The 25,527-nt window shown below is 49.3% G+C and overlaps 1 protein-coding gene across 5 annotated transcripts in view; it reads right to left on the bottom strand.

The window, feature by feature from the left end:
- The window catches only part of PCNT (pericentrin), a 218,297-nt gene that overhangs the window by 53,165 nt on the left and 139,605 nt on the right, over positions 1-25,527 (bottom strand). For all 5 annotated transcript variants that reach the window (XM_050916458.1, XM_050916455.1, XM_050916457.1 and 2 more), the window contains 4 exons: positions 24,458-24,619; positions 6,402-6,962; positions 4,181-4,283; positions 779-933 (listed from right to left, as the gene is read on the bottom strand). In XM_050916458.1, the coding sequence (XP_050772415.1) occupies positions 779-933; positions 4,181-4,283; positions 6,402-6,962; positions 24,458-24,619 (981 nt within the window). The remainder of the gene's footprint in view (positions 1-778; positions 934-4,180; positions 4,284-6,401; positions 6,963-24,457; positions 24,620-25,527) is intronic.

The raw sequence follows: 25,527 nt of genomic DNA on the forward strand, positions 1-25,527 counted from the left end.
CCCCATCTCTCAACCAGTGGGATGCTTCCCCTCTCTCTGCAGGCACTGGAGACAGTTGAGTACTATTGCTAGCGCACTGGCACCAGATAATGCCCTTAAGTTCCATCTATCATTTTTAATGCCTCCAACAGTGAAAACGGACATCAATTAGCACATCTCCTGCTGCAGATTTCTGCCTGTATTTCTGCAATTTTTTAGAGCAACAGGCAGACTTTGCTATCTCAAGCCTGTCTCTAGCCTTTCCCTGCCTTGGGAGTAACTGGATTTGCAAAGTGTTTTCACTCCCTGGGCCCCTGTTACAACACTTTGCTATGGGGTTTCCCGATCAGGATAGTAAAGCTGCCAAGAAAGCACCACACTGAATCACGTTTGTTCTGTGAGCCAGCTTTTTCTGGAGTCTGAGAGCAAACCATGCCCCACTGCTACCAGCTGACACCTGTACCACCAGGATGTGAGACTCAAAATCAGACTAGCATGTTGGGGCTTCACCCCACTCCAGTGAAAGCAGCTGTGACTCCACCATGGAAAGGCAAGACAAAGGGCAGTAGACCACCTTCTGGAGAGAGCCAAGGGAAAGAGAAAGATGGGGAGGAGGAGGATGACGACCTTATTGCAGCCAGCTCAAGAGGTAAATGATTAATGAACATACATGGGGTAATGAACTGAGCAGTTGAATCATAGCTAACTGCTTTACATAATTTATATTTCCTAGTGTTCTGGTTTAAGGTGAAAGACCACAACCAATTCCTAGTACACTGGCTTTGCTACCACATATTACCTTCAGTTGTGGTGAAATAGTTTCTTTTTCTGTCACTGGGTCCATTGCATCTTGAAATATTCCACAGTACTGCAGATAAGCCATGAAACTAGCATCCAGGTGTTCACTAGTTTCTAGCTCCTGATTCAGTTTAGCTGCCAAATCTGAACTGGCATCTGAAAACAGACACAAAATAGTATTAGATTAAACAAATCTGTTGTAATGCAACCATAAAAGGAGTGGACACAAAAGAGTAGATTCCACAGTCGAAAGTTAGAGATGCAGTTGTAAGGTTCTATAGAAGAGATATGCCTTGAATGATTAATAACTACAGATTCCTTCTGGCTCTCAATAATTAGAAAACCTGTCCACTTCTATTTATCCCAAAGCAGAATCCACCTAAGAAGATAAGAAAATGGTTCACATCACGTGAGATACTTTGTCTAAGGAACCTACAGATCATCCAAAGTCAGGAGTTCATCTCTCCAAAAATAGAAATAAAAATAGCTAAATAAGAGTATTGTTAATCCTCTAGGCAAGAATCTCTCATAATCTGCATATGGATAAAACTCTCTAAACAGACCTCCAAGAAACCATCCTGCTTTACTACGCAAAGTGGCCCACTGCACATTGTGAGTGGGATACCAGCAAATTAGGCAAACTAGATATGACTGGCTGTAAGACTGAAGGTCAAATTGGGCAAACTGCCTGTTACCCCAAGAAATCCAAACCACATGTCTTTACCCCAAATTACAAACTAGACATAGTTTTCCTTGTAAATCAAATATACCACAGATAATCTGTCCTTCTCCCCAAACTAGAAGTGCACATTTATTTGCCTTCTGAGTCAAATCTATATACTTCAGTATGTGGATGATATCTCTTGTTCTATTTTAAGTCATAAATAATGTGAAATGCTTATGCACAACCAAAGAATACATGGAGTATATCCTCCAAATTTAGAAGATAAGGGATTTTGTTGGTTTTCACTGTAAATGATTGTTGTATTCTAAAAGTATTAATTGTTTGACTCAAGGCAGAAGGAATGATGGAAGATATAAAAACCAGGGTATAACTTTGGAATATTAAGAGAAATAGATTAAAGGGGGGGGATCTCAATTAATAGTAGGGTCGAACAATGAAATACAACCCTTGAAATGAATCAAATGAAAAAGACTCCAATAAGAAGAAGATTAGATTAAAGAAATTTGTTGTACATCAAAATCATCTACTGGATACCAATGGAAGCAACAGAGAAACTAAGAGTATGTCTACACTGCAACATAAGCCCAGGGTTCAAACTCCAGGTTCAGTCTAACCCCCCTTCCATCCAGGTGTGGATAATCCAAGCCTGAGTCAAGTCATGACCCAGGGTTCAAGCCCTACTGATTTGCAGTGTGGACATAGCCTCACTCGACCCATGCTCTGGGAGTTCGCCAAAAGTATCCTACGGACCAACTTTCTTTGTCCTCTGGAAAGTCCCGTTTTTTTCCAACTGCACCATGAACCACATTTTGGGAGGGTGTTAGGAAGTCTCGAATATGGGTGGTTGGACTTCTGCATGCATAATGGAGTGTAGATACTGGAGCTCCAGGTTGGGACCCGGGTTCAAAAATTCCTAACTTGGAGTTACAAATAAGCATATACCCTCAAGCCCTAGGTTAACAAACCCCAGTGTCTGCTAACTTGTGTTCTAGTAACCCTGGGCTTATATTGCAGTGTAGAGATACCTCTGCGAACTGAAATCTGAGTATGCACTTGACACATGTCCAACAGGAATCAGAGGGTGGACCCCACCAACAAGATATGACACCAGGGTACATAAACTGAAGTCATCATGCACTCAAGAGAGGTGACTGGACCCAACAAGAAGTTACAGAATCCTAAATATGACTGACACCTGGACCAGCCATGTGGAAAGAACTCTCCCCCATCACAGGGTTAACAGGATAAGAAGCGGTGAAATTTCGTTTTAAAGATTGTGTTTCCCCTTCTATAATAAAAATAACCGAAGGTTATCTTTCTGAGCCTAGACTCGCTAATGATACCTGAGGCAACCATAGTTTAGATTTTAACTCCTTTATAAATTCAAGCAAATTGGCCTAGAAGATATTGAAAACAATACCTTTAAGCAATTACTTATAATATTCTAAACTTGTCCCTTTTGGACCAATCCAGTCAAAGAGTAGTAACCACCCTCTTAAAAGTACCTAAAAAGATAAGGGCATCCTCAGAAGTCCGATAAATGTGTTAAGAAGGGCAAATTTATGATTATAAGTAAATGTAATGAGAAATTTTGGCAATTTGCATTGTTCCTTGATATAACAACTGCTGAGACTCAGCTCTAGCCTGTGATAACTGCTTGCAAAACTATTGTGGTTGTCAGACACAGCTAGAACATTGCTTGTTGTCTGCACTTCAGTGGTGAACTGCTGATTGTACACTAATGTGGTTCTGAATGAATTAATAAATTGTTGCTTTGTTAAGAATAAGCTAGTGTCTTGACTGGAAAAAATACTGTGCAAGTTAAAAGCTGATCTGAAAAGAACCCACTAGTAAAACTAGAATGCTAACACTCCCTGGATTCAATAAAAAGGGGTTATTCTATTCACAGTTATCCAACTGGCAAACCTAAATTGTTAGGTTTCAGCTTTAAAATGTAACTGGCACCCTGTCAAATTCATAAAAATGTATCCCCTTTCACACTTACATAGGTAAATCCCTAAGCTTCACTGCAGGGGTTCCCAAACTTGGTTAGTGGCTTGTTCAGGGTAAGCCCATGGCAGGCCGCGAGACGCTTGTTTACCTGAGATTCCACAGGAATAGCCGCTCACAGCTCCATGCGGCTGCGACTGAGTGAACCAAGTTTGGGAACCCCTGCTTTACTGGTATAAGTAAGTAAGTGAGAACCCAAAATTACTACAAACGATTTTAAATATTTCAGTCTGGGAGAACCAACAACCAAATATAAGTTTCATTCAGGGTGTTTCTAGATTAGAAGAAAGTATGAGGATTGGGTCGGGGTGTATTAGCCAGCTCCAACCTAATCATGACCTTTTCCCTACCATAAATGCAATTTCACATCCTTTTCCTCAATTTAGCTAGTTGAGTTCAACCCGGGATGTCTCAACCAACTGAATCAAAGTGAAAAGTGTTAACTTGCTTCTATGCTAGGGAAAAGGTCATGATTAGATTGTGACTAGCTAAAACACCCTGACCTCTTTCTAGCACAGACAAGATAAGATGACATGGGAAGATACCAAGATATTGTTTATTAATTCAGTATTCAACTACTTTTCTAAACAGAGTCACAATATCTGAAGTAGGTTATTTTCTTCACCTCAAAGATTTTGGGTCTCACTTACTGAAGTTATCATACAAGCAAAATGAGTTATGCATTAACTAATAGAAATTAAGACTCACTGCTGACATATCCATCACTTGCCCCCTCTAGACCAGACATTGTTGATCGTAGGTCATCTTGTGAATCAGATGGAGTTAAAGTGAAGTTGTCAACATCTCTCACCTGTTAAAAAGGTATATACACAACATGAATCAGGAGTCATTTCTGGTCCTAATGGATCCAGCTGCACCCTCCTTACTATTTAAAACCACCACTAAATGACTAAGTTATTACAGAACGTCATCAAATCAGTTATTGCCATAGTTAAGGCTACGTACAGAGTTCCTTTGGAAGCTTCTCACACCCATTTTCACTTATTTCTAATGGTCATAAAAATTTCCCTTTAGGGCTGAAACTTTCTATGCTTGGTCATAGCCAACATGTGAATTTTGGGGGAAAACCCTTCAATTACCTTTCAGTTATGGGAGAATTGGGGAAACTACAATAAAAAGATATTTTTACTCTCCTGTTACCCAAAATGTTGAACAAAATGCCTTCTTTTTGTGAGGCAGAGATGATATGATAGAAATTACAAGTAACTGAAAAAAATCACCTCTGATGACACTCAGTAGGTGTATTAGCTGAGATGTGATCAGTCCCTAGTGAAATCCTGCTCTCTATGTGAAGACAATTAGAGTAAGGCAGGTTCTATATTCTTCCTGCCAGGGGCCAGATAATCGCAAAGCTACTCTACTCCAAAGACAATCTCATGAGTGAAATTGTAAAGTGTTTAACTGAAATTTCACATGTAAAGTCTTTGGAATTGTTGCAGGATTCACCAAATTTTAAACTTTCATTTAAAGAAAAACTTATTTTTCTGCTGGCAAAAAGGTGTGTTCTGCTGTGTAATTACCATTCACTTATTATACATTCAGTTAAGTATTAAATCTTTATTAAAAACCCAAAAAGCATTCCAATGCTTATCAGAGAGATTGTTGATGAATATTTACAAGGAAGAATGGTCTTATGGGTATGGTACTGGACTGGGACTCAAGAGGTCTCAGTTCAATCCCCAGTGTTGACACTGGCATTCTGGGTGACCTTGGATCAGGCTTTCTGTATCTCAGCCTCCCATCTGCAAAATGGGGATAACATTTCTTTTCTGCCACCCTTTGCCTGACCTGCCTTGTCTATTTAGATTCTAAGCGCTTCAGGACAGCAACTCTCTCTTACTAGAGCATGTACAGCATGCCTACCGTAATCTATGTTGGAGCCTTTAGGCATTACTGTAATATTATCAATAATGAATTATAAACTCTACGAAAGGCAACTTCCTGCAGTACTCGCAGCTGAGGCTGTGACAGGTTGTCTCATATTGAGGGCTGGGTCTCTGATGAGATTTCACTGCACCGAGTGGTGGGAGGGAAGTATATGTTTATCAATATCACACTACAGTTTCCAATAGACTCTGTACATTATAACTCAGTAGATACATAATTATAACCACTCCTCCAAGAAGAAAGCATGAATACATATAGAAGGTAATATATAAGCTATTTAGAGCAGAGTCTTTGTCTTTTAACGAAATTGCACAGAGCCTAGAACACTGCTGGTACCACTAGAATATAAATAATACTGCCTTTAACAGAATCAATTACCATGGCAATTTGGGAAGAGACTCCTCAAACAAAACCTGTCTTTTAAAAACTGAGTAAAAATAGTCACATGCAGACAATGGTTGCAGTATGTTAAAGACTCCCATGACAACAGGTAAACATTTCTTTGAGTGCCATTGATTACAAGAGAAATTTCATCCCAACAGTCACATTACTTTATTGTGGCCTTCACTTCTGAATTGCCAGGCCTGACACTCCGAGTCCCATCTCTATGAACTTTCTGAAGCTGCCAGGATACTATGAAGTTCAAAAATAAAACCCACGCTCTATTACCATTATTTATATTACAGCACCAATCTACAGTCATGTTGAAATAAAGCCTCTACCTTGAGGGGCTTATAGTTCAATTTAGTTTTCAGAGAACTAATTTCACTTACAGAGAGAGAGCAGTGATAAAATGATGTTTCAATACAGCCTAATGTATGCTTCACTGTCTCCAGCCAGGAGATGAACAAATAAAAGATGACTGCTATGACACAGTATTTATTCTTCTTGATGTATATTTACCCAGATTAGTTTCCACGGTAACAAACAGAGCACATGACCCAGCAATAAAAACTTATTGGTGGAGGGAGGGGAAGGAAGGATCTTACATCTAATATTTTTTTAAAACCCTAATAATTACCGGAATCCTTTTTTCCGTATTTTGGTACTCAGGGATAGAGTAGGTACTTTCAGAGAAAGCTGGAGACTTTAAATGCAGTCTGACCACTGCTTCCTCATTAGTATTAGCATATAGACCTTGATATCCCAACAGCCCAGGGGTGTCTCCTTGTACAACAGATGATTTGTTGTGCTTCATTTCAAAGTCTGTGCTGTGTACACTATCAACTTCTGAGAAGGGTGTTAAGTGAAGACTTGGTTGAAGTTCTATGCTTGTCTCCTGCTTTCTCACAATCTCAGGTGAGTCCCATGAAGTCATATCCATGACTAAACGTTTAAAGTCCTTGGGTGACTCTTTATCATGCTCTGCGTTTTGTGAAAGATTGTTCAACTTGCATTTCATAGAGTCTGGAGTTTGATGAAATTCCAAGATTTGCTGACACTGTTTTTTCAGATCTTGCAGCTCTCTGGCCTTGTCTGTCATCTCTGCTTCCTGAGTCAGGAGTGTGTCTTGCAGTTGCTTAATCTGAGTTTTCAGATTTCTGCTGTGAGTCTTCAAGTCAGCTATAGCTGCATCTTTCTCCTAGAATGAAACAACACACATGCCCATCAATTTTCTGTTTCCTGAATTAAAATAAAAGTTCCCAAAAGTGAAAAAAATATTCAGCTTCTGAGAAGATTCTTTTAAAATGAAGTATCAAATTTGTTATTAATCCTAGCTATGATTTCAAGAACTAAGAAATAGTTCAACATACTTTCTCATGCCAGTTTGGCCTTTCTTTTACCTTTAAGCCAAGATAAATTAATGCATTTAACTCTTCAGAATAGCTACTATAGTAAAACAAAAACATTTAATATAGATTATATTAGTACACGGCACAACAGCAATGTGTAAAGTAAACTGTTGATGTCAATTTTTTTAATTACTTCCCTTTTGGGTTTCACTGGTATAGTGAAAAGTAGCTGGCCAACTTGTTTTTCGTAGTTTTATTTTTAAACAGAGACATCAAAACACATTACCACTGGTATGTGTGACATCTCCACTGAAGCAGGGCTTTCGTTGGAGAGAAGGGAGTTTCCCATCCACTTCTACAGAACTGAACTACTCATTAAAAAAATTAAATTGATCCCTTGTAGTTGTGAAGATTACATTCATTTGACATTAGAAAGGTTAACGAATGCAGGGTTCCCTTTCTAAACACAAAAAGAACAGGAGTAGTTGTGGCACCTGAGAGACTAACAAGTACTCCTGTTCTTTTTGCAGACACAGACTAACACGGCTGCTCTTCTAAAAACAAATTGCTAAGGTGGTTTACAAAAGAACAGAACAAGCATATAGGGACAAAACCAAAAAAGGTAAGGCACAAAATAAGTTACACCGAGCAAGGGACATAAAAGGCAATATGAAGAGGTTCTTTAAATACATTACAAGCAAGAGAATGACAAAGGAAAGTGAAGGTCCTCCACTTAGCAGGGAAGGAGAGCTAATAACTGATGACATCAGGAAAGCTGAGGTGTTTAATTACTATTTTTCTTCAGCCTTCAATAAAAAGATTAATGGTGATCAGATACTCAATACAATTAATATTAACAACAAGGGAGAAGGACTACAAGCCAAAATAGGGAAGGAACAGGTTAAGGAATATTTAAATACATTAAGATGTATTCAAGCTGGCGAGGCCTGCTAAAATTCACCCTAGGGTACTTAAGGAGCTAGCTGAAGCACTCCTGGCACCATTAGAATTATCCTGGAAAATTCATGAGGGGCAGATGAGATCCCAGAGGACTGGACAAGAGCAAACTTCCTACCTATCTTTAAAAAGGGAAACAAAGAGGACTCAGTGAATTACAGACCTCTCAACCTAACTTTGATTGTTTTATAATTTGATCCAGTATCTTTCCAGGTATCAATTTGTAAGCTGCTAGAGGGTAGCAGGGTCATAAGGAAGAATCAGCACAGATCTGTCAAGAACAAATCATGCCAAATCAACGTAATTTCCTTCTTTGACACGTTCCTGGCCTAGTGGATTGGAAGAAGCAGTAAACATGATAGATCTTGATTTCAGCAAGGCTTTTGACACAATCCTACATGACATTCGGACAGTGATTAATTGTTCTCCATGTCCATTGAAGGTAGGACAAGTAGTAATCAGCTTAATCTGCAGCAAGGGAGATTTAGGTTAGATATTAGGAAAAACTTTTTAACTATAAGAGTAATTAAATTCTGGAATAGATTTCCAAGAGAGGTTTTGGAAGTCCCAACATTGTAGGTTTTTAAGAACAGGTTGGACAAAAACCTATCAGGGATGGTCTAAGTGTACTTGGTCCTGCCCCAGCACAGCAGGCTGCACTTGATGACTTTTTGATGCCCCTTCTAGTCCTAGTTTTTATGATTCGATGCTCCTGTCATGAAACTGCCCTGAGGCTCAAATCCTCACCCAAGTGCACAGCCAGTAGGTGCACAGCCAGTCTGTGCACAGTAGAGGGAGTTCCTATGAAGTTTGGAAGCAATGCTACCCCACAGGCTGCTCTGTAACTGCCAATCTAGCCTCTTGGCTATAGTAGTGTCTATGACAGTTCCATCCACATTGTGGCAGAAACTGGTGGATACACATGTTGGTGGACCCACCAACCTTGCCCCCAAATTTTAGTTCTGCAGTAGCCCACAGAGAACACGTGCATAGCAGCATATAACATGTCAGCCATCCCCAGACCCTTACACACCTCTTACCAACCACATGAACAAGGAAGTTAAGTATTCTGGCTAGTAACCTACTGGATGATTTTTCAACAGCTTCCTGAGCCAGTAGAAAAGACGGTTACTCACCTTTGTAACTGTTGTTCTTCAAGATGTGTTGCTCATATCCATTCCAATTAGGTGTGCGCGAGCCACGTGCACGTTCGGAGACTTTTTACCCTAGCAACACTCGGTGGCCCGGCAGGTCGCCCCCTGGAGTGGCACCAGTATGGCGCCTGATACATACCCCTGTCGGCCCGCCCGCTCCTCAGTTCCTTCTTGCTGGCTACTCCGACAGTGGGGAAGGAGGGCGGGTGTGGAATGGATATGAACAAAACATCTCAAAGAACAAACAGTTACAAAGGTAAGTAAAAGACGGTTACTCACCTTTGTAACTGTTGTTCTTCGAGATGTGTTGCTCACATCCATTCCAGTTAGGTGTGCGCGCCGCGCGTGCACGTTCGTCGGAAACTTTTTACCCTAGCAACTCCAGTGGGCCGGCAGGTCGCCCCCTGGAGTGGCGCCGCCATGGCGCCCAATATATATCCCTGCCGGCCCACCCGCTCCTCGGTTCCTTCTTGCCGGCGACTCCGACAGTGGGGAAGGAGGGCGGGTGTGGAATGGATGTGAGCAACACATCTCGAAGAACAACAGTTACAAAGGTGAGTAACCGTCTTTTCTTCTTCGAGTGATTGCTCACATCCATTCCAGTTAGGTGAATCCCAAGCCATACCTAGGCGGTGGGGTCGGAGTGAGAAGTCGCGGCATGGAGCACTGCAGATCCGAAGGCCGCGTCCTCTCTAGACTGCTGGACCAGGGCGTAGTGGGAAGCAAAGGTGTGGACCGATGACCAGGTCGCTGCCCGACAGATTTCCTGGATGGGCACACGGGCGAGGAAAGCCAGCGACGACGCCTGCGCCCTGGTAGAATGCGCAGTCACACGGCCCGTAGGGACATGGGCCAAGTCATAGCAGGTCCTGATGCAGGACGTTACCCAAGAGGATAACCTCTGGGAGGAGATAGGAAGCCCTTTCATGCGGTCCGCTACTGCCACGAAAAGCTGGGGGGATTTGCGGAAGGGCTTGGTCCTCTCCACGTAGAACGCGAGAGCCCTACGGACATCAAGCGAGTGGAGCTGCTGCTCCCTGCCTGAGGAGTGAGGTTTCGGGAAAAAAACCGGAAGGAATATCTCTTGGTTAACGTGGAAGGCTGAGACCACTTTGGGGAGAAAAGCAGGGTGTGGTCTCAGCTGCACCTTGTCCTTGTGGAAGACCGTATATGGGGGGTCTACCACAAGAGCCCGGAGTTCCGACACCCGTCTAGCTGAGGTGATAGCTACTAGAAAGGCCGTCTTCCAAGAGAGGTAAAGCAGGGAGCAAGTGGCTAATGGCTCAAAGGGGGGCCCCATGAGCCGGGACAACACCAGGTTAAGATCCCAGGTTGGAGCAGGGAGACGGACGTTAGGGTATAAACGTTCCAACCCCTTGAGGAATCTAGACACCGTCGGGTGAGAAAAAACAGAGCGACCATCCGCACCCGGATGAAAGGTGGAGATAGCTGCTAGGTGGACTCGCAACGACGATATGGCCAGACCTTGCCCTTTAAGGGACCAAATGTAGTCCAAGATATCGGCTACCGAAACTTCCATAGGGCGGAGATTTCTCTCCACGCACCAACAGGAGAAGCGCTTCCATTTGGCCAAATATGTCGCTCTTGTGGACGGCTTCCTGCTGCCCAAGAGCACCTCCCTCACCGGCGAGGAACAGCGCAGCTCAGAGCCAGTCAGCCACGCAGGAGCCACGCTGCTAGGTGCAGCGACTGCAGGTCCGGGTGACAGAGGGTCCCGTGCTCCTGGGTAATCAGGTCCGGATGAAGGGGCAGGGGAACTGGGTCGGCTATAGTCAGGTCCAGCAGCATGGGGTACCAGTGCTGTCTGGGCCATGCCGGGGCTACCATGATCACGTGAGCCCTGTCCCTGCGTACCTTCAGAAGGACCCTGTGGACCAAAGGGAATGGGGGAAACGCATAGTACAGGTGGGTCGACCACTGGATGAGGAAGGCATCCGCTATCGACCCGGGCTCCCTGCCCTGAAAGGAGCAGAACGCTTGGCACTTCCTGTTCCCCTTGGACGCGAAGAGGTCCACCCGGGGATAACCCCACCTCCGGAAGATGGAGAGGGCGACGTCTGGGCGAAGGGACCACTCGTGTGACAGGAAGGATCTGCTCAATCGATCCGCCAGCGTGTTCCGTACTCCGGGGAGGAAGGAAGCCATGAGGTGAATGGAGTGGGCTACACAAAAGTCCCAGAGTCGTATCGCCTCGTGGCACAGGGAGGAGGATCTGGTGCCGCCCTGCTTGTTGATATAATACATGGTCGTCGTGTTGTCGGTGAACACCGCGACACAGCGACCCTGAAGCTGATGACAGAACGTTTGACAAGCAAGACGGACCGCTCTCAACTCCCGCATGTTGATGTGTAGCCCCACCTCCTCCTGGGACCACAGGCCCTGCGTCCTCAGGGTCCCTACGTGGGCCCCCCAGCCGAGATCTGAGGCATCCGTTGTTAGGGACACCGAGGGCTGAGATGGGTGGAAGGGGAGACCCGCACACAACACTGACTGGTCTAGCCACCAGCCGAGAGAATCTAGGACCCTCTGGGGGATTGTGATTAACATATCTAGCGGCTGTCTTGTCGGCCTGTAATGACTGATGAGCCACAACTGGAGGGGCCTCATGCGGAGCCGAGCGTAATTGGTCACAAAAGTACAAGCCGCCATGTGGCCTAACAGGGTTAGACATATCCTCACTGACGTTAAGGGGGCTGTCCGCAGCCGATGCACGATCGCCGACAAGGCCTGGAACCGCTGCAAGGGCAGCAAGGCCCTGCCCACAGTGGCGTCCAGGACGGCCCCGATGAATTCCACCCTTTGTGTGGGAACCAGGGTGGACTTGTCTGTGTTCACCAAGATGCCCAGAGTGGCGAACATGTCGGTGATCACGCGGACATGGCTGCAGACTTGTTGTTCCGACGTGCCCCGAATCAACCAATCGTCCAGATACGGAAACATGTGGATACGACTGCGCCGGAGCTGCGCCACAACAACTGCCATGCACTTCGTAAACACCCTCGGGGCCGTGGACAAGCCAAATGGGAGGACTGCAAATTGGTAATGAAGAGACCCCACAACGAAGCGAAGGAAACGTCTGTGACGTGGCCAGATAGCAATGTGAAAATACGCGTCCTGCATGTCGAGGGCGGCGTACCAGTCTCCCGGATCCAAGGATGGGATAATGGTCCCCAAGGATACCATGCGGAACTTCAACTTCACCAGGTACTTGTTGAGCTCTCGCAGGTCGAGGATAGGCCTGAGGCCCCCCTTGGCCTTGGGGATCAGAAAGTAGCGGGAATAAAACCCCTTGCCTTTCTCGTTCTCCGGCACCGCCTCTATAGCTCCTTTGCCGAGGAGCGTCTGCACCTCCTGCCGAAGGAATTGCTCGTGAGAGGGGTCCCTGAAGAGGGACGAGGAAGGGGGGCGGGAAGGAGGAAATGATACAAACTGCAGGCGGTATCCCGTCTGCACTGTGCGTAAGACCCAGCGGTCTGATGTTATTAGGGACCACGCCGGGAGGAAAAACGAAAGGCGGTTGGAAAACGGGGGGGAAGGATCCATTGGGGAAACTGTTACTGCGCCCTCGGGCGCACCTTCAAAATGAAGGCTTAGGTCCAGGCGGGGGCTTAGAGGAGCCTTGGTTCTGCCCCCCTTGGTTCCCCGAGTGCCTGCGCCTTCCGTTCCTGCCGCGGCGCCTGTTAAGGTCCTGCCGCTGGCGGAACTGGGAATACGGCCTGCGCTGTTGTTGTTGTTGCTGCGGCCGGAAGGGTCTGCGTTGCGTCACTGGTGTGTGCATCCCAAGTGACCGCATGATGACTCGGTTGTCTTTCAGACTCTTGAGTCTGGGGTCTGTCTTGTCCGAGAATAAGCCTTGGCCTTCGAAAGGAAGGTCCTGTATAGTGTGCTGGAGCTCCGGCGGAAGGCCAGAAACCTGCAGCCAGGAGAGGCGACGCATTGTTACACCCGACGCGAGGGTACGGGCAGCCGAGTCCGCAGCGTCCAAAGAGGCTTGCAAGGACGTGCGTGCGACCTTCTTGCCTTCCTCCAAAATGGCCGTAAACTCCTGACGAGCATCTTGTGGCAGCAGCTCCTTGAATTTATCTGCTGCCACCCAGGAGTTGAAGGCGTATCTGCTCAGCAGGGCCTGCTGGTTGGAGACCCTGAGCTGCAGCGCCCCAGCCGAGTACACTTTACGGCCGAGGAGATCCATCCGCCTGGCCTCCCTGGATTTGGGGGCTGGAGCCTCCTGGCCGTGACGCTCTTTATCGTTGACTGATTGGACCACCAGGGAACACGGGGTCGGGTGCACGTGGAGGTACTCGTAGCCCTTAGAAGGAGCCATGTACTTCCTCTCTACGCCCTTCGCAGTGGGAGGAATGGAGGCCGGAGACTGCCAGATGGTGTTGGCGTTGGCCTGGATGGTTCGTACGAACGGCAGGGCGACTCTGGTGGGAGCGTCTGCCGAGAGGATGGTCACAATTGGATCCTCTATCTCCGAGACCTCCTCGGCTTGCAGACTCAGATTTCGAGCTACTCGCCTGAGGAGGTCCTGGTGCGCCCTGAGGTCCAGCGGGGGGGGGCTGTTGGAGGAGGTCCCAGCCACCGCTTCATCAGGGGAGGAGGATGAGGAGTCCCCCGGCAAGAGAGTGTCTAACGGCGGGTCTCCTTCGGCCCTCGCCTCTGCCTCAGGAGCCAAAGCGGAGTCTTGATGCTTGGACCCTTCCTCCCCATCCGGGGAGGGAGGGGGGCGAGACAACGAGGCTTCAGGTGCCCTGCGCTCCGCAGTCGCCGGCCTAGCAGGGAGCTGTTGGGGGCCCTGGGCCTGATGATATGCCCAGGGTGTCCAGAATCCCCATTGCTGCGGGCCTTGGTCCTGCTGTGGCGGATCGCTGAACAGCGCCGCCTGCCGGTCGGTGCCCAGCGCGTACCCACTGTCCATCAGCGAGGATACGGACGGCTGTCTGGAGGGCCATGGCGGGGCGGACCCTGGATGGTAAGGGTCCGCGCGGGCCGGCACGGACGATCGTCTCGGTGCCGGGGACCGGTGCCGGGAGTCATATCGGTGCCGGGACCGGGACCGGGTTCTGTCACGGTGCCGGGATCTGGACCGGTACCGGGCGCCGCTTCGGTGCCGGGATCGGGACCTGCCACCAGCTCGGTGCCGGGAGGTCGACCGGGACCGGGACCTGCCACCAGCTCGGCGCCGGGAGGTCGACCGGTGCGGCGAATAAAGTCTGGATCGGCTCCTGGAAGCGCGGTGCCGGTATCTGCGGCTGGAGTCCGACCGCGATCGTCGTGATGTCGACCGGTGCCGCGAGTGCGACCGGTACCGCTGAGGGGAGCGGTGCCGGGACTGCGAGCGGCGCCGGGATCTGGAGCGACCGTGACGTCGGGACCTGGATCGAGAACGTGAGTCCCGGGACGGTGCCGACATCATAGGTTTTCCTCTGGACACGACCCGCACCGGCGGTACCGGGGGTGGCCGCTGAGTGGGCTCAGTCATGGCTATGAGGTCCCGTGCCGAGGCGAAGGTCTCTGGTGTGGATGGCACCACTATCTCAACCCCAGATGTCATGGGGGAGCTTGGCGGCACCGGACTCGACGGACCCGCCGGGCCCGGAGTCGACGGTGCCGGCGGCGCCGCGGCCGATGTTGAGGCCGGGCGCTCCAGTCGGGTCTGCCTGGCCGGAGTAATAGACTTCGACGGCCTAGGCTCTGTCCCCGGTGCCGGAGAAGGTCGGTGCCGGGGAGTCTTCTCGGTGCCGGTGCGATCCGGTGCCGGCGCCGAGATCACGGCCTGCGAAGCCGCCGGGTCAAGTGCCGCCTCCATAAGGAGAGTCCGGAGCCTTTGATCCCTCTCCTTCTTAGTCCTTGGCTTAAAAGCCTTGCAGATGCGGCACTTGTCGGATCTGTGCGATTCCCCCAGGCACTTCAGGCACGCGTCGTGGGGATCGCTGGTGGGCATGGGCTTCTTGCAGGCCGCACACTGCTTGAAGCCCGGCGAACCAGGCATGAGCCTGGTGCCGGGTGCCGGGAAGGGCTAAGCCCCCGGCGAAGAACTATTTACAAACTACTTAACTTAACTACTACTATCTACACTTAACAATCTAATTAACAACTACAATAGTGCTAGAGATAAACGATAGATAACAAGGAGAGCTAGGGACGTGGAGGACAGCTATGCCGCGCTCCACAGTTCCAACGACCGACACGGCGGTAAGAAGGAACTGAGGAGCGGGTGGGCCGGCAGGGATATATATTGGGCGCCATGGCGGCGCCACTCCAGGGGGCGACCTGCCGGCCCACTGGAGTTGCTAGGGTAAAAAGTTTCCGACGAACGTGCACGCGCGGCGCGCACACCTAACTGGAATGGATGTGAGCAATCACTCGAAGAAGAACAGTCTTTTCTTCTTCGAGTGCTTGCTCATATCCATTCCAATTAGGTGATTCCCAAGCCTTACCTAGGCGGTGGGGTCGGAGCGAGACGTTGCGGAACGTAAGATCGCTGAGCCGAAGGTGGCATCGTCTCTAGACTGTTGGGCCAACGTGTAGTGCGATGCAAACGTATGGATGGAAGACCAGGTGGCCGCACGGCAGATGTCCTGTATGGGAACATGGGCCAGGAACGCGGCAGATGAGGCTTGAGCGCGGGTAGAATGGGCAGTGACATGGCCCGACTGAGTATGAGCCAAGTCATAGCAAGCCCGAATACACGATGTAACCCAAGATGCAATACGCTGTGAGGAGATTTCCATGCCCTTCATACGTTCTGCCATCGCCACAAATAGCTGAGGTGAGCGTCGGAAGGGCTTGGTCCTCTCGATGTAGAAGGCGAGAGCCCTTCGGACATCCAAGGTATGGAGCTGTTGCTCTCGTCGTGATGAATGCGGCTTTGGACAAAAGACTGGCAGGAAGATGTCCTGGTTAACATGAAAGGCGGAGACGACTTTAGGGAGGAATGCCGGGTGCGGTCGCAGCTGTACCGTGTCCTTATGGAACACAGTATATGGAGGATCCACAGTCAGTGCACGAAGCTCCGAGACTCGTCTAGCCAAGGTGATAGCAACTAGGAAAGCTACTTTCCAGGACAGGTACAGCAGCAAGCATGTGGCCAAAGGCTCGAAAGGGGGCCCCAAGAGCCTGGTTAAGGCAAGGTTCAGGTCCCAGGTACGGGTAGACCGTTTGACCTGTGGGTATAGTCGCTCCAAGCCCTTGAGGAATCTTGAAACTATAGGGTGAGAAAAAACGGAACTGCCAGCTTCGCCCAGATGGAAGGTGGATATAGCCACCAGATGTACTCGTAGAGAGGAGATCGCCAATCTCTGTTGTTTGAGAGATCACACGTAGCCCAGGATAGTGGGGACTAATGCAGAATGCGGAGAATGGCCGTGCTGGTTACACCAGTGGCAGAAGCGCTTCCATTTTGCAAGGTATGTCAAGCGTGTGGAGGGCTTCCTGCTATCCAGCAACACCTGGTGTACTGCGGCGGAACAGCACAACTCCAACTGGTTTAACCAGATAGGGGCCATGCAGTCAGATGAACGGACTGCAGGTCCGGATGGTGCATCCTGCCGAAGTCTTGTGTGATCAGGTCCGGCCAAAGCGGCAGGAGAATTGGGTCTGCCAGGGACAGGTCGAGCAGCATGGTGTATCAGTGATGCCTCGGCCACGCCGGAGCAATCAGGATGAGGCGAGCTCTGTCCCTTCAGAGTTTGAGCAGGACTCGGTGGACAAGAGGGAAGGGTGGAAAGGCGTAACAGAGGCGGCCCGTCCACGGGATCAGGAACACGTCTGACAGGGAGCCCGGGGAGCGACCCTGTAGAAAGCAGAACACCTGGCATTTCCTGTTCATTCTGGATGCAAACAGGTCTATGTGGGGAAAGCCCCACCTCCAGAAAATCGAATGGAGAACGTCCGGACGGATGGACCATTCGTGGGATAGGAAGGATCTGCTCAGGTGATCCGCAAGGGTGTTCCGTACCCACGGGAGAAAGGAGGCCACTAGATGTATGGAGTGGGCTATACAAAAGTCCCACAGGCGTATTGCTTCCTGACACAGAGGGGAGGACCGGGTCGCGCCCTGCTTGTTGATGTAATACATAGCCGTTGTGTTGTCCGTGAACACCGCAACACAATGGCCGTGTAGATGGCGCGTAAACGCTTGGCATGCCAGTCGGACTGCTCTCAGCTCTCGCACATTGATGTGGAGCGTCAGTTCCCGTGGTGACCAGAGGCCTTGGGTGTGCAGGAGCCCTAGGTGGGCACCCCAGCCCAGCGAGGACACATCCGTTGTTAGGGATGCAGAGGGCTGGGGAGAATGAAACGGCAGGCCCGCACACACTCGGGATGACGTCTTCCACCAGTCGAGGGAGCCTAGAACATCCGGCAGAATCGTCAGGATTGTGTCTATGGCGTCCCTGCCTGGCCAACAGACCAACGCGAGCCAGGTTTGCAGAGGGCGCATGCGCAGTCTTGCATGCCTCGTGACGAAGGTGCATGCAGCCATGTGCCCCAGGAGAGCAAGGCAAGTATAAGAGAAGTGGTTGGAAAGCTTTGCAGACTTTCGACAAGGGAGACTATGGCTTGGAACCGGTGCAGGGGTAAACTGGCTGTTGCAAGGTTGGAGTCCAGCATTACCCCGATAAATTCTATCCTCTGCATAAGCACCAGAGTGGACTTGTCCAAGTTGATGATCAAGCCTAGACTCACAAACAGCTCCCTGATGATGGCGACATGGCCGAGCACCTGCGCCTCCGAAGTCCCTCGGATAAGCCAGTCGTCGAGGTAAGGGAAGACGTGTATTCGATGACGGGGCAGGGAAGCAGCGACGACCACCATACACTTGATGAAGACCCGAGAGGCCGAGGAAAGACCAAAGGGAAGGACAGTAAACTGGTAGTGACCCTGCTTTACCACAAAGAGCAGATACCTCCTGTGCGGGGGATAAATTGCAATGTGGAAATATGCGTCCTTCATGTCGAGAGCGGCGTACCAATCTCCGGGATCCAGGGAAGGAATGATGGTTCCTAAGGATACCATGCAGAACTTCAACTTTTGGATGAATTTGTTCAGTCCTCGCAGGTCCAGGATGGGCCGGAGGCACCCTTTTGACTTGGGAATTAAGAAATACCGGGAATAAAACCCCTAGCCCCTTAACTCCTCTGGCACCTCCTCTATAGCTCCGATGAATAGGAGCTTGCAAACCTCCTGGATGATAAGTTGCTCATGAGAGGGGTCCCTGAAGAGGGACGAGGAGAGGGACTGGGGCGGCGGGGAGAAATAAACTGAAGACGGTATCCAAGCTCCACCGTGCGTAGGACCCAACGATCCGAGGTCAGCTGGGACCACGCCGGGAGGAACAGGGAGAGGCGGCTGTAAAACAGGGAGAGGCGGCTGGAGACTCTCATTAATAACCAAACTTCTATACAAACGGACTTCACTAGAATAAGACAGGAGATCTACATTACTCACTTCACCTCTCTTCAAAGGAAAAAGGACTGTAAGCTGTCTAAACTCCTACCTGCCACATGGGGCCACAACAGTGGTACCCCTAACCCACCCAGCAATATCGTCAATCTATCCAACCACACACTCAGCCCAGAAGAAAAGTCTGTCCTATCTCGGGGACTCTCTTTCTGCCCTGCCACCCCCACCAATATGATACAGTTCTGTGGCGATCTGGAAGCCTACTTTCGCCGTCTCCGACTCAAAGAATACTTCCAGGACAACACTGAACAGTGCACTGATACACGGGTGCCCTCCCACCAACAGCACAAGAAAAAGAACTCCACATGGACTCCTCCTGAGGGTCGAAATGACAGCCTGGACCTATACATTGAATGCTTCCGCCGGCGTGCACAGGCAGAAATCGTGGAACAACAACATCGCTTGCCTCACAACCTAAGTCGTGCAGAACGCAATGCCATCCACAGCCTCAGAAACCACCCTGACATTAGCATCAAAGAGGCTGATAAAGGAGGTGCCGTTGTCATCATGAACAGGTCTGACTATCAAAAGGAGGCAGCCAGACAACTCTCCAATACCAAATTCTACAGGCCACTTCCCTCGGATCCCACTGAGGAATACACTAGGAAACTACAGCATCTACTCAGGACACTCCCTACACTAACACTAGAAGAAATCAACATACCCCTAGAGCCCCGACCAGGGTTATTCTATCTACTACCCAAGATCCACAAACCCGGAAATCCTGGACGCCCCATCATCTCGGGCATTGGCACTCTCACTGAAGGACTGTCTGGGTATATGGACTCTCTACTCAGACCCTATGCCACTAGCACTCACAGCTATCTCCGTGACACCACTGATTTCCTGAGGAAACTACAATGCATCGGTGACCTCCCAGAAAACACCATCCTAGCCACCATGGATGTAGAGGCTCTCTACACAAACATCCCACACACAGATGGAATACAAGCTGTCAGGAACACTATCCCTGATGATGCCACAGCACAACTGGCTGCTGAGCTCTGTGCCTTTATACTTACACACAACTATTTCAAATTTGATGACAATATATATCTCCAGATCAGTGGCACTGGCTATGGGCACCCGCATGGCCCCACAATATGCCAATATCTTCATGGCCGACCTGGAACAACGCTTCCTCAGCTCTCGTCCACTCACACCCCTTCTCTATCTACGCTACATTGATGACATCTTCATCATCTGGACCCATGGGAAGGAGACTCTGGAAAAATTCCACCATGATTTCAACAGCTTCCACCCCACCATCATCCTCAGCCTGGACCAATCTACACGGGAGGTCCACTTTCTTGACACCACGGTGCAAATAAGTGATGGTCACATTAACACCACCCTATATCGAAAACCCACCGACTGCTATGCCTACCTTCATGCCTCCAGCTTCCACCCCGGGCACATCACACGATCCATTGTCTACAGCCAAGCACTGAGGTACAACCGCATCTGCTCTGACCCCTCAGACAGAGACCAACACCTACAAAAACTCCACCAAGCATTCTCAAAACTACAATACCCGCACGAGGAAATAAGGAAACAGATCAACAGAGCCAGACGTGTACCCAGAAGCCTCCTACTGCAACACAAACCCAAGAGAGAAACCAACAGGACTCCACTGGCCATCACATACAGCCCCCAGCTAAAACCCCTCCAATGCATCATCAAGGATCTACAACCCATCCTGGACAATGATCCCACACTTTCACAGGCCTTGGGTGGCAGGCCAATCCTTGCCCACAGACAACCTGCCAACCTGAAACATATTCTCACCAGTAACTGCACACCACACCATAATAACTCTAGCTCAGGAACCGATCCATGCAACAAACCTCGATGCCAACTCTGCCCACATATCTACACCAGCGACACCATCACAGGACCTAACCAGATCAGCCACACCATCACTGGTTCATTCACCTGCACATCCACCAATGTAATATACGCCATCATATGCCAGCAATGCCCCTCTGCTATGTACATCGGCCAAACTGGACAGTCTCTACGGAAAAGGATAAATGGACACAAATCAGACATTAGGAATGGCAATATACAAAAACCTGTAGGAGAGCACTTCAACCTCCCTGGCCACACTATAGCAGACCTTAAGGTGGCCATCCTGCAGCAAAAAAACTTCAGGACCAGACTTCAAAGAGAAACTGCTGAGCTTCAGTTCATCTGCAAATTTGACACCATCAGCTCAGGATTGAACAAAGACTGTGAATGGCTTGCCAATTACAGAACCAGTTTCTCCTCTCTTGGTTTTCACACCTCAACTGCTAGAACAGGGCCTCATCCTCCCTGATTGAACTGACCTCGTTATCTCTAGCTTGCTTGCTAGCACACATATATATACCTGCCCCTGGATATTTCCATTACATGCATCTGAGGAAGTGGGTATTCACCCACGAAAGCTCATGCTCCAAAACGTCTGTTAGTCTATAAGGTGCCACAGGATTCTTTGCTGCTTTTACAGATCCAGACTAACACGGCTACCCTCTGATACTTGTAAAAATGAAGAGGATCCAGGGAGGGAATTGGTACACTGCTCTCGGGCGCACCCTCAAAAGTTTGCTTTAGGTCCCTGCGGTGGTTTGGTGGGACCGGAATTGTTGCCCCCTTGAGGTCCAGACTGACGTCTGCGGGTCGTGCGGCCTCGTCGTCGGGCAAGATCCTGTCTTGGTCGAGGTGGGGGGTAAAGGCGCTGAGGTTGTGAGCAGAAGGACAGTCTCTGAGTATGGGGTGTATGCATTCCCAGCGAACGCATGATAACCCAGTTGTCCTTCAGACTCTGTAGTCTGGGATCTGTCTTTTGTGAGAATAGACCTGGCAAGTCTTGGATGATATATTGTAGCTCAGACGGTAGGCCGGACGCTTGTAACCAAGATATGCGACGCATGACTATGCCAGATGCAAGCGTTCTGGCTGCCAAATCGGCAGCATCTAGGGAGGCTTGCAGTGTGGTTCTGGCGACCCTCTTCCCCTCCTCTAGGAGAGCTGAAAACTCCTGACGTGAGTCCTGGGGAACCAACTCGGTAAATTTGCCGACAGCTTCCCAGGTGTTATAGCTGTATCGGCTTAAGAGGGCCTGTTGGTTCGCCACACGGAGTTGAAGGCCTCCCACAGAGTAGATTTTCCGGCCCAGCAAATCCATGCGCCTGGCCTCCCTAGATTTTGGCGCGGGAGCTTGCTGGCCGTGGCGCTCTCGTTCGTTGACTGATTGTACCACCAACGAGCAGGGGACGGGGTGCACGTAGAGGTACTCATACCCCTTGGAGGGCACCATGTACTTTCGTTCCACTCCCCTGGCTGTGGGTTGGATGGAAGCCGGGGACTGCCAAATGGTGTCTGCCTTGGCTTGGATCGATTTGGTGAAGGGGAGGGCCACCCTGGTCGGTGCTTCCGCGGATAATATGCTAACCACTGGGTCCTCCACTTCAGGAACTTCTTCTACGGGAAGATTTATATTCTGGGCAACACGCCACAGAAGGTCCTGAAGCGCTCGGAGATCAATTGGCGGGGGCCCCGATTATGATGTGCCCGCTACCGCCTCATACGGGGAAGAGGAGGATGATAACCCAGGGAGGAGTGGTTCTTGCACTGAAGCCTCGTCCTGGGGGACCTCCATTTCTGGAACGTCATGCTGCACCAGGGGATGCACAGGGTCTTCCTCCATACCAGAGTGGGGAGGCCGGCTGACTGTGGCCTCTGGTGCACGGTGCTCCAAGTGGCTGGAGCGTGCTGGGCCCATAGGCTCGCTTTGGGCTTGGTGATAGGCCCAAGGCTTCCAAAAGGATCACTGAGGTGGTCCATGGTCTGGATGGGCCTGTGCATCTGAACCCTCGTAGGAGGCGCTGTCCGCGTGTGAGGAGGCGGACGGGTGACACGATGGCCACGGAGGAGCTGATGTTGACTGGGCCAGGTCTCTGCGCCTATAGAGCTCGTCTCTACGTGGTACCGGTGAGCGGTACCAGGAACCGTGGCGGTATCTGGAGCGGGACCAGGACCGGGACCGGGACCTGCTAACAGCACGGTGCCGGGAGGACGATCAGTGCCTTATATCGTCGTGCCGGGATCGGCTGCGGTAAGTACGTTGGTGCCACGATCTGGACCGGTGCAGAGAGTACCACGACGGCGACCGGGATCTCGAGTGGTGCCACGAGTACGATCGGTTCCGTGGAGAACGGTACCAGGACTGCGAGCGGCGCTGGGATCTTGAGCGATGACGAGGCCGAGAGTGATCTCGGGATCTGGAGCGGGACCAACGGTGTTCAGTGGTGCCCGGTGAATGTGGTCACACCATGGTGGGCTTGCCCAGCGACTGAATAACCTGCACCGGCGGTGCCGGGGGTTGGGGCAATTCGGGCTCTGTCAGAGCGATAAGGTCGCGCGACGCAGAGAAGGTCTCCGGCGTGGAGGGCACGACAAGCTCAACCACAGTGCGTGCTGGGGAGCTGGTAGGCACCGGACTCAACGGCTCCTGTGAAGCTGGAATCAACAGTGCGGAGATAAGTGGTTCCGCAGCAGATGATGGTGCCGGGCGGTCCGTCTTGGAAGTACGCTCCGACTGCGGTGTAGCTGTAGTTGCGGCAGGAGCCTTGTGCTTCTTGCTCCTCGGGAAAAGGGAGCGGTGCCGGCTGGAGTGTTGGGCCGGTGAAGGGTGGGGGAGTGGATGGAGCCTTTATCAGTGCCGGGCGGTCCGGTGCGGAAGAGATGCTTGGTCCCGATGCCGGAGTCGGTGCCGATGATGGAGGAGTCAAAGCTGCCTCCATCAAAAGCTGTTTTAGGCGAATGTCCCGTTCCCTCTTTGTCCGGGGCTTGAACGCCTTGCAGATCCGGCACTTGTCCACAAGGTGGGATTCGCCTAGGCACGTCAGACAGGAGTTGTGCAGATCTCCTGCGGGCATCGGCCGATGACAGGCCGCACAAGGCTTGAAACCCAGTGAACCGGGTATGGGCCCCGGTACCGGGGGAGGAGAAGGGGCGAGCCTCTGATCCTCTTTAACTATATACACAACTATAAAAAATAACTTTAAATACTAACTAGAACTACAGTAAAAGAACTATACACACAATACTATACAAGAGAGTGAATCGCTAGGGAGGTGGAGAACAGCTAAGCTGTGCTCCACTGTTTCAACGACCGACATGGGCGGTAAGAAGGAACTGAGGAGCGGGCGGGCCAGCAGGGGTATATATCAGGCGCCATACCGGCGCCACTCCAGGGGGCGACCTGCCGGCCCACCGAGTGTTGCTAGGGTAAAAAGTCTCCGACGAATGTGCACGCGGCGCGCGCACACCTAATTGGAATGGATATGAGCAGGCACTCGAAGAAGAACTGAATCTTCTAGAGTCACACTGATTCTGACCCATCATCTTTCTAGCCTTCTATATTTATAATAGTAGCTTCTAAAAATACTACAATTATGAATAATTAAGTACTAAAGGATATATAAAATAATATACAAAAAGTATTAACATGAAGAATACAGACAACTTGTGGACATCTGAACAGTACTTCAGCCTTTATGATCTGAGATTCTACAGATCTCATTTCCAACACTGACATTTGGATCTTATTTCTATCTGAAACCTTTGCTTTAATAACCAGGACTCAAAGATTCTCTTTGAAACCACTTCAATATTAACAATTGGAGAAAATGGGCATTGATGAAGAATGTGCCAAATTAGCTCTCAGTCCCTTTCACCCTATTACTATTCCAACATACCTTTATGTCCTCCAGTATTTTACCAGTCTGTTCTTCACTTAATTCTAATTCCTTTTTCACACAGGCTAATTCAGACTTAAGTTCTTCCTGATGCAATGTCATCTTTGTGATTAGATCTTTGTGGTTTTCCGAAGTGTTTGTTGCCTCTAACTGTACTAGAATCTGTAAAAGAAAAAACAATTGTAGGTTGCTCTTTTAAAAAGTGAGCCACTTCCACATTGGTGGACTTTATTTTCTGTCAGTTTTGGAATTCCTTATCGAAGCATCAACTACAATAACTGTCATTTAAAAAAACTAAATTTCCATAAGCAACGTTTCTATAAAAGTGTTGATAACTTATGGAGTTTAAACAAAAATGTGTTTCAAGTTATTACTGTATCTGTTTATTTTACAAAAGGCAGAGAATGAGGACAGATACAATTCACACACTAGGGGAGGATTTCACCACATAATCTTCAGCACAACCTGTGTGGTTCTGCTTATAAATCCAGGTGTGTATTTAGTATTAGCACTGTACCATCACTAATTTGAGCTTCTAGTAACATTAACCAATGACAATCAAATAATTCTTTTCCTATTTCAGGATAGCAGTATCAACACTGCCTTCCTTAATGTTGATGCCAACAGAATACGTATGCTATTTATTATATGACTCATTACAAGAAAGGTCTGAGGAGAGGTATAAAGCACATGTTCTAAGCATGGCTGTATATAAAACAGTCACCCTCTCTAATGTTTTAAGAAGCTGAGTAAATGCAACATTTGGACAGGCCGTGTGGTCTAGTGCTTAGGGCAACAGACTGAGCTCAGACACCTGGATTTTCATCCTGGTTCTGCCACTAATCTGCTGTGTGACCCTCTGTAAGGTCACTTCACCTTGTGCCTCTGTTTTCCCTCCCACTCTCTGTCTCACTCATCTATTCGCACAATAAGTCCTTTACAATAATCATACCACGTGCCCATACAGTGTGTAGTACAATGGGGAATTGATCTCCATTAGGGCCTCTAACTACTGTAATACAAATAATTATAAAAACATTTGTTTTGCTTAAGGATTAATACTTTCTATA

The sequence above is a fragment of the Gopherus flavomarginatus genome, chromosome 10, assembly GCF_025201925.1.
Source record: "Gopherus flavomarginatus isolate rGopFla2 chromosome 10, rGopFla2.mat.asm, whole genome shotgun sequence".
In the NCBI taxonomy this organism is placed as follows: domain Eukaryota; kingdom Metazoa; phylum Chordata; order Testudines; family Testudinidae; genus Gopherus; species Gopherus flavomarginatus.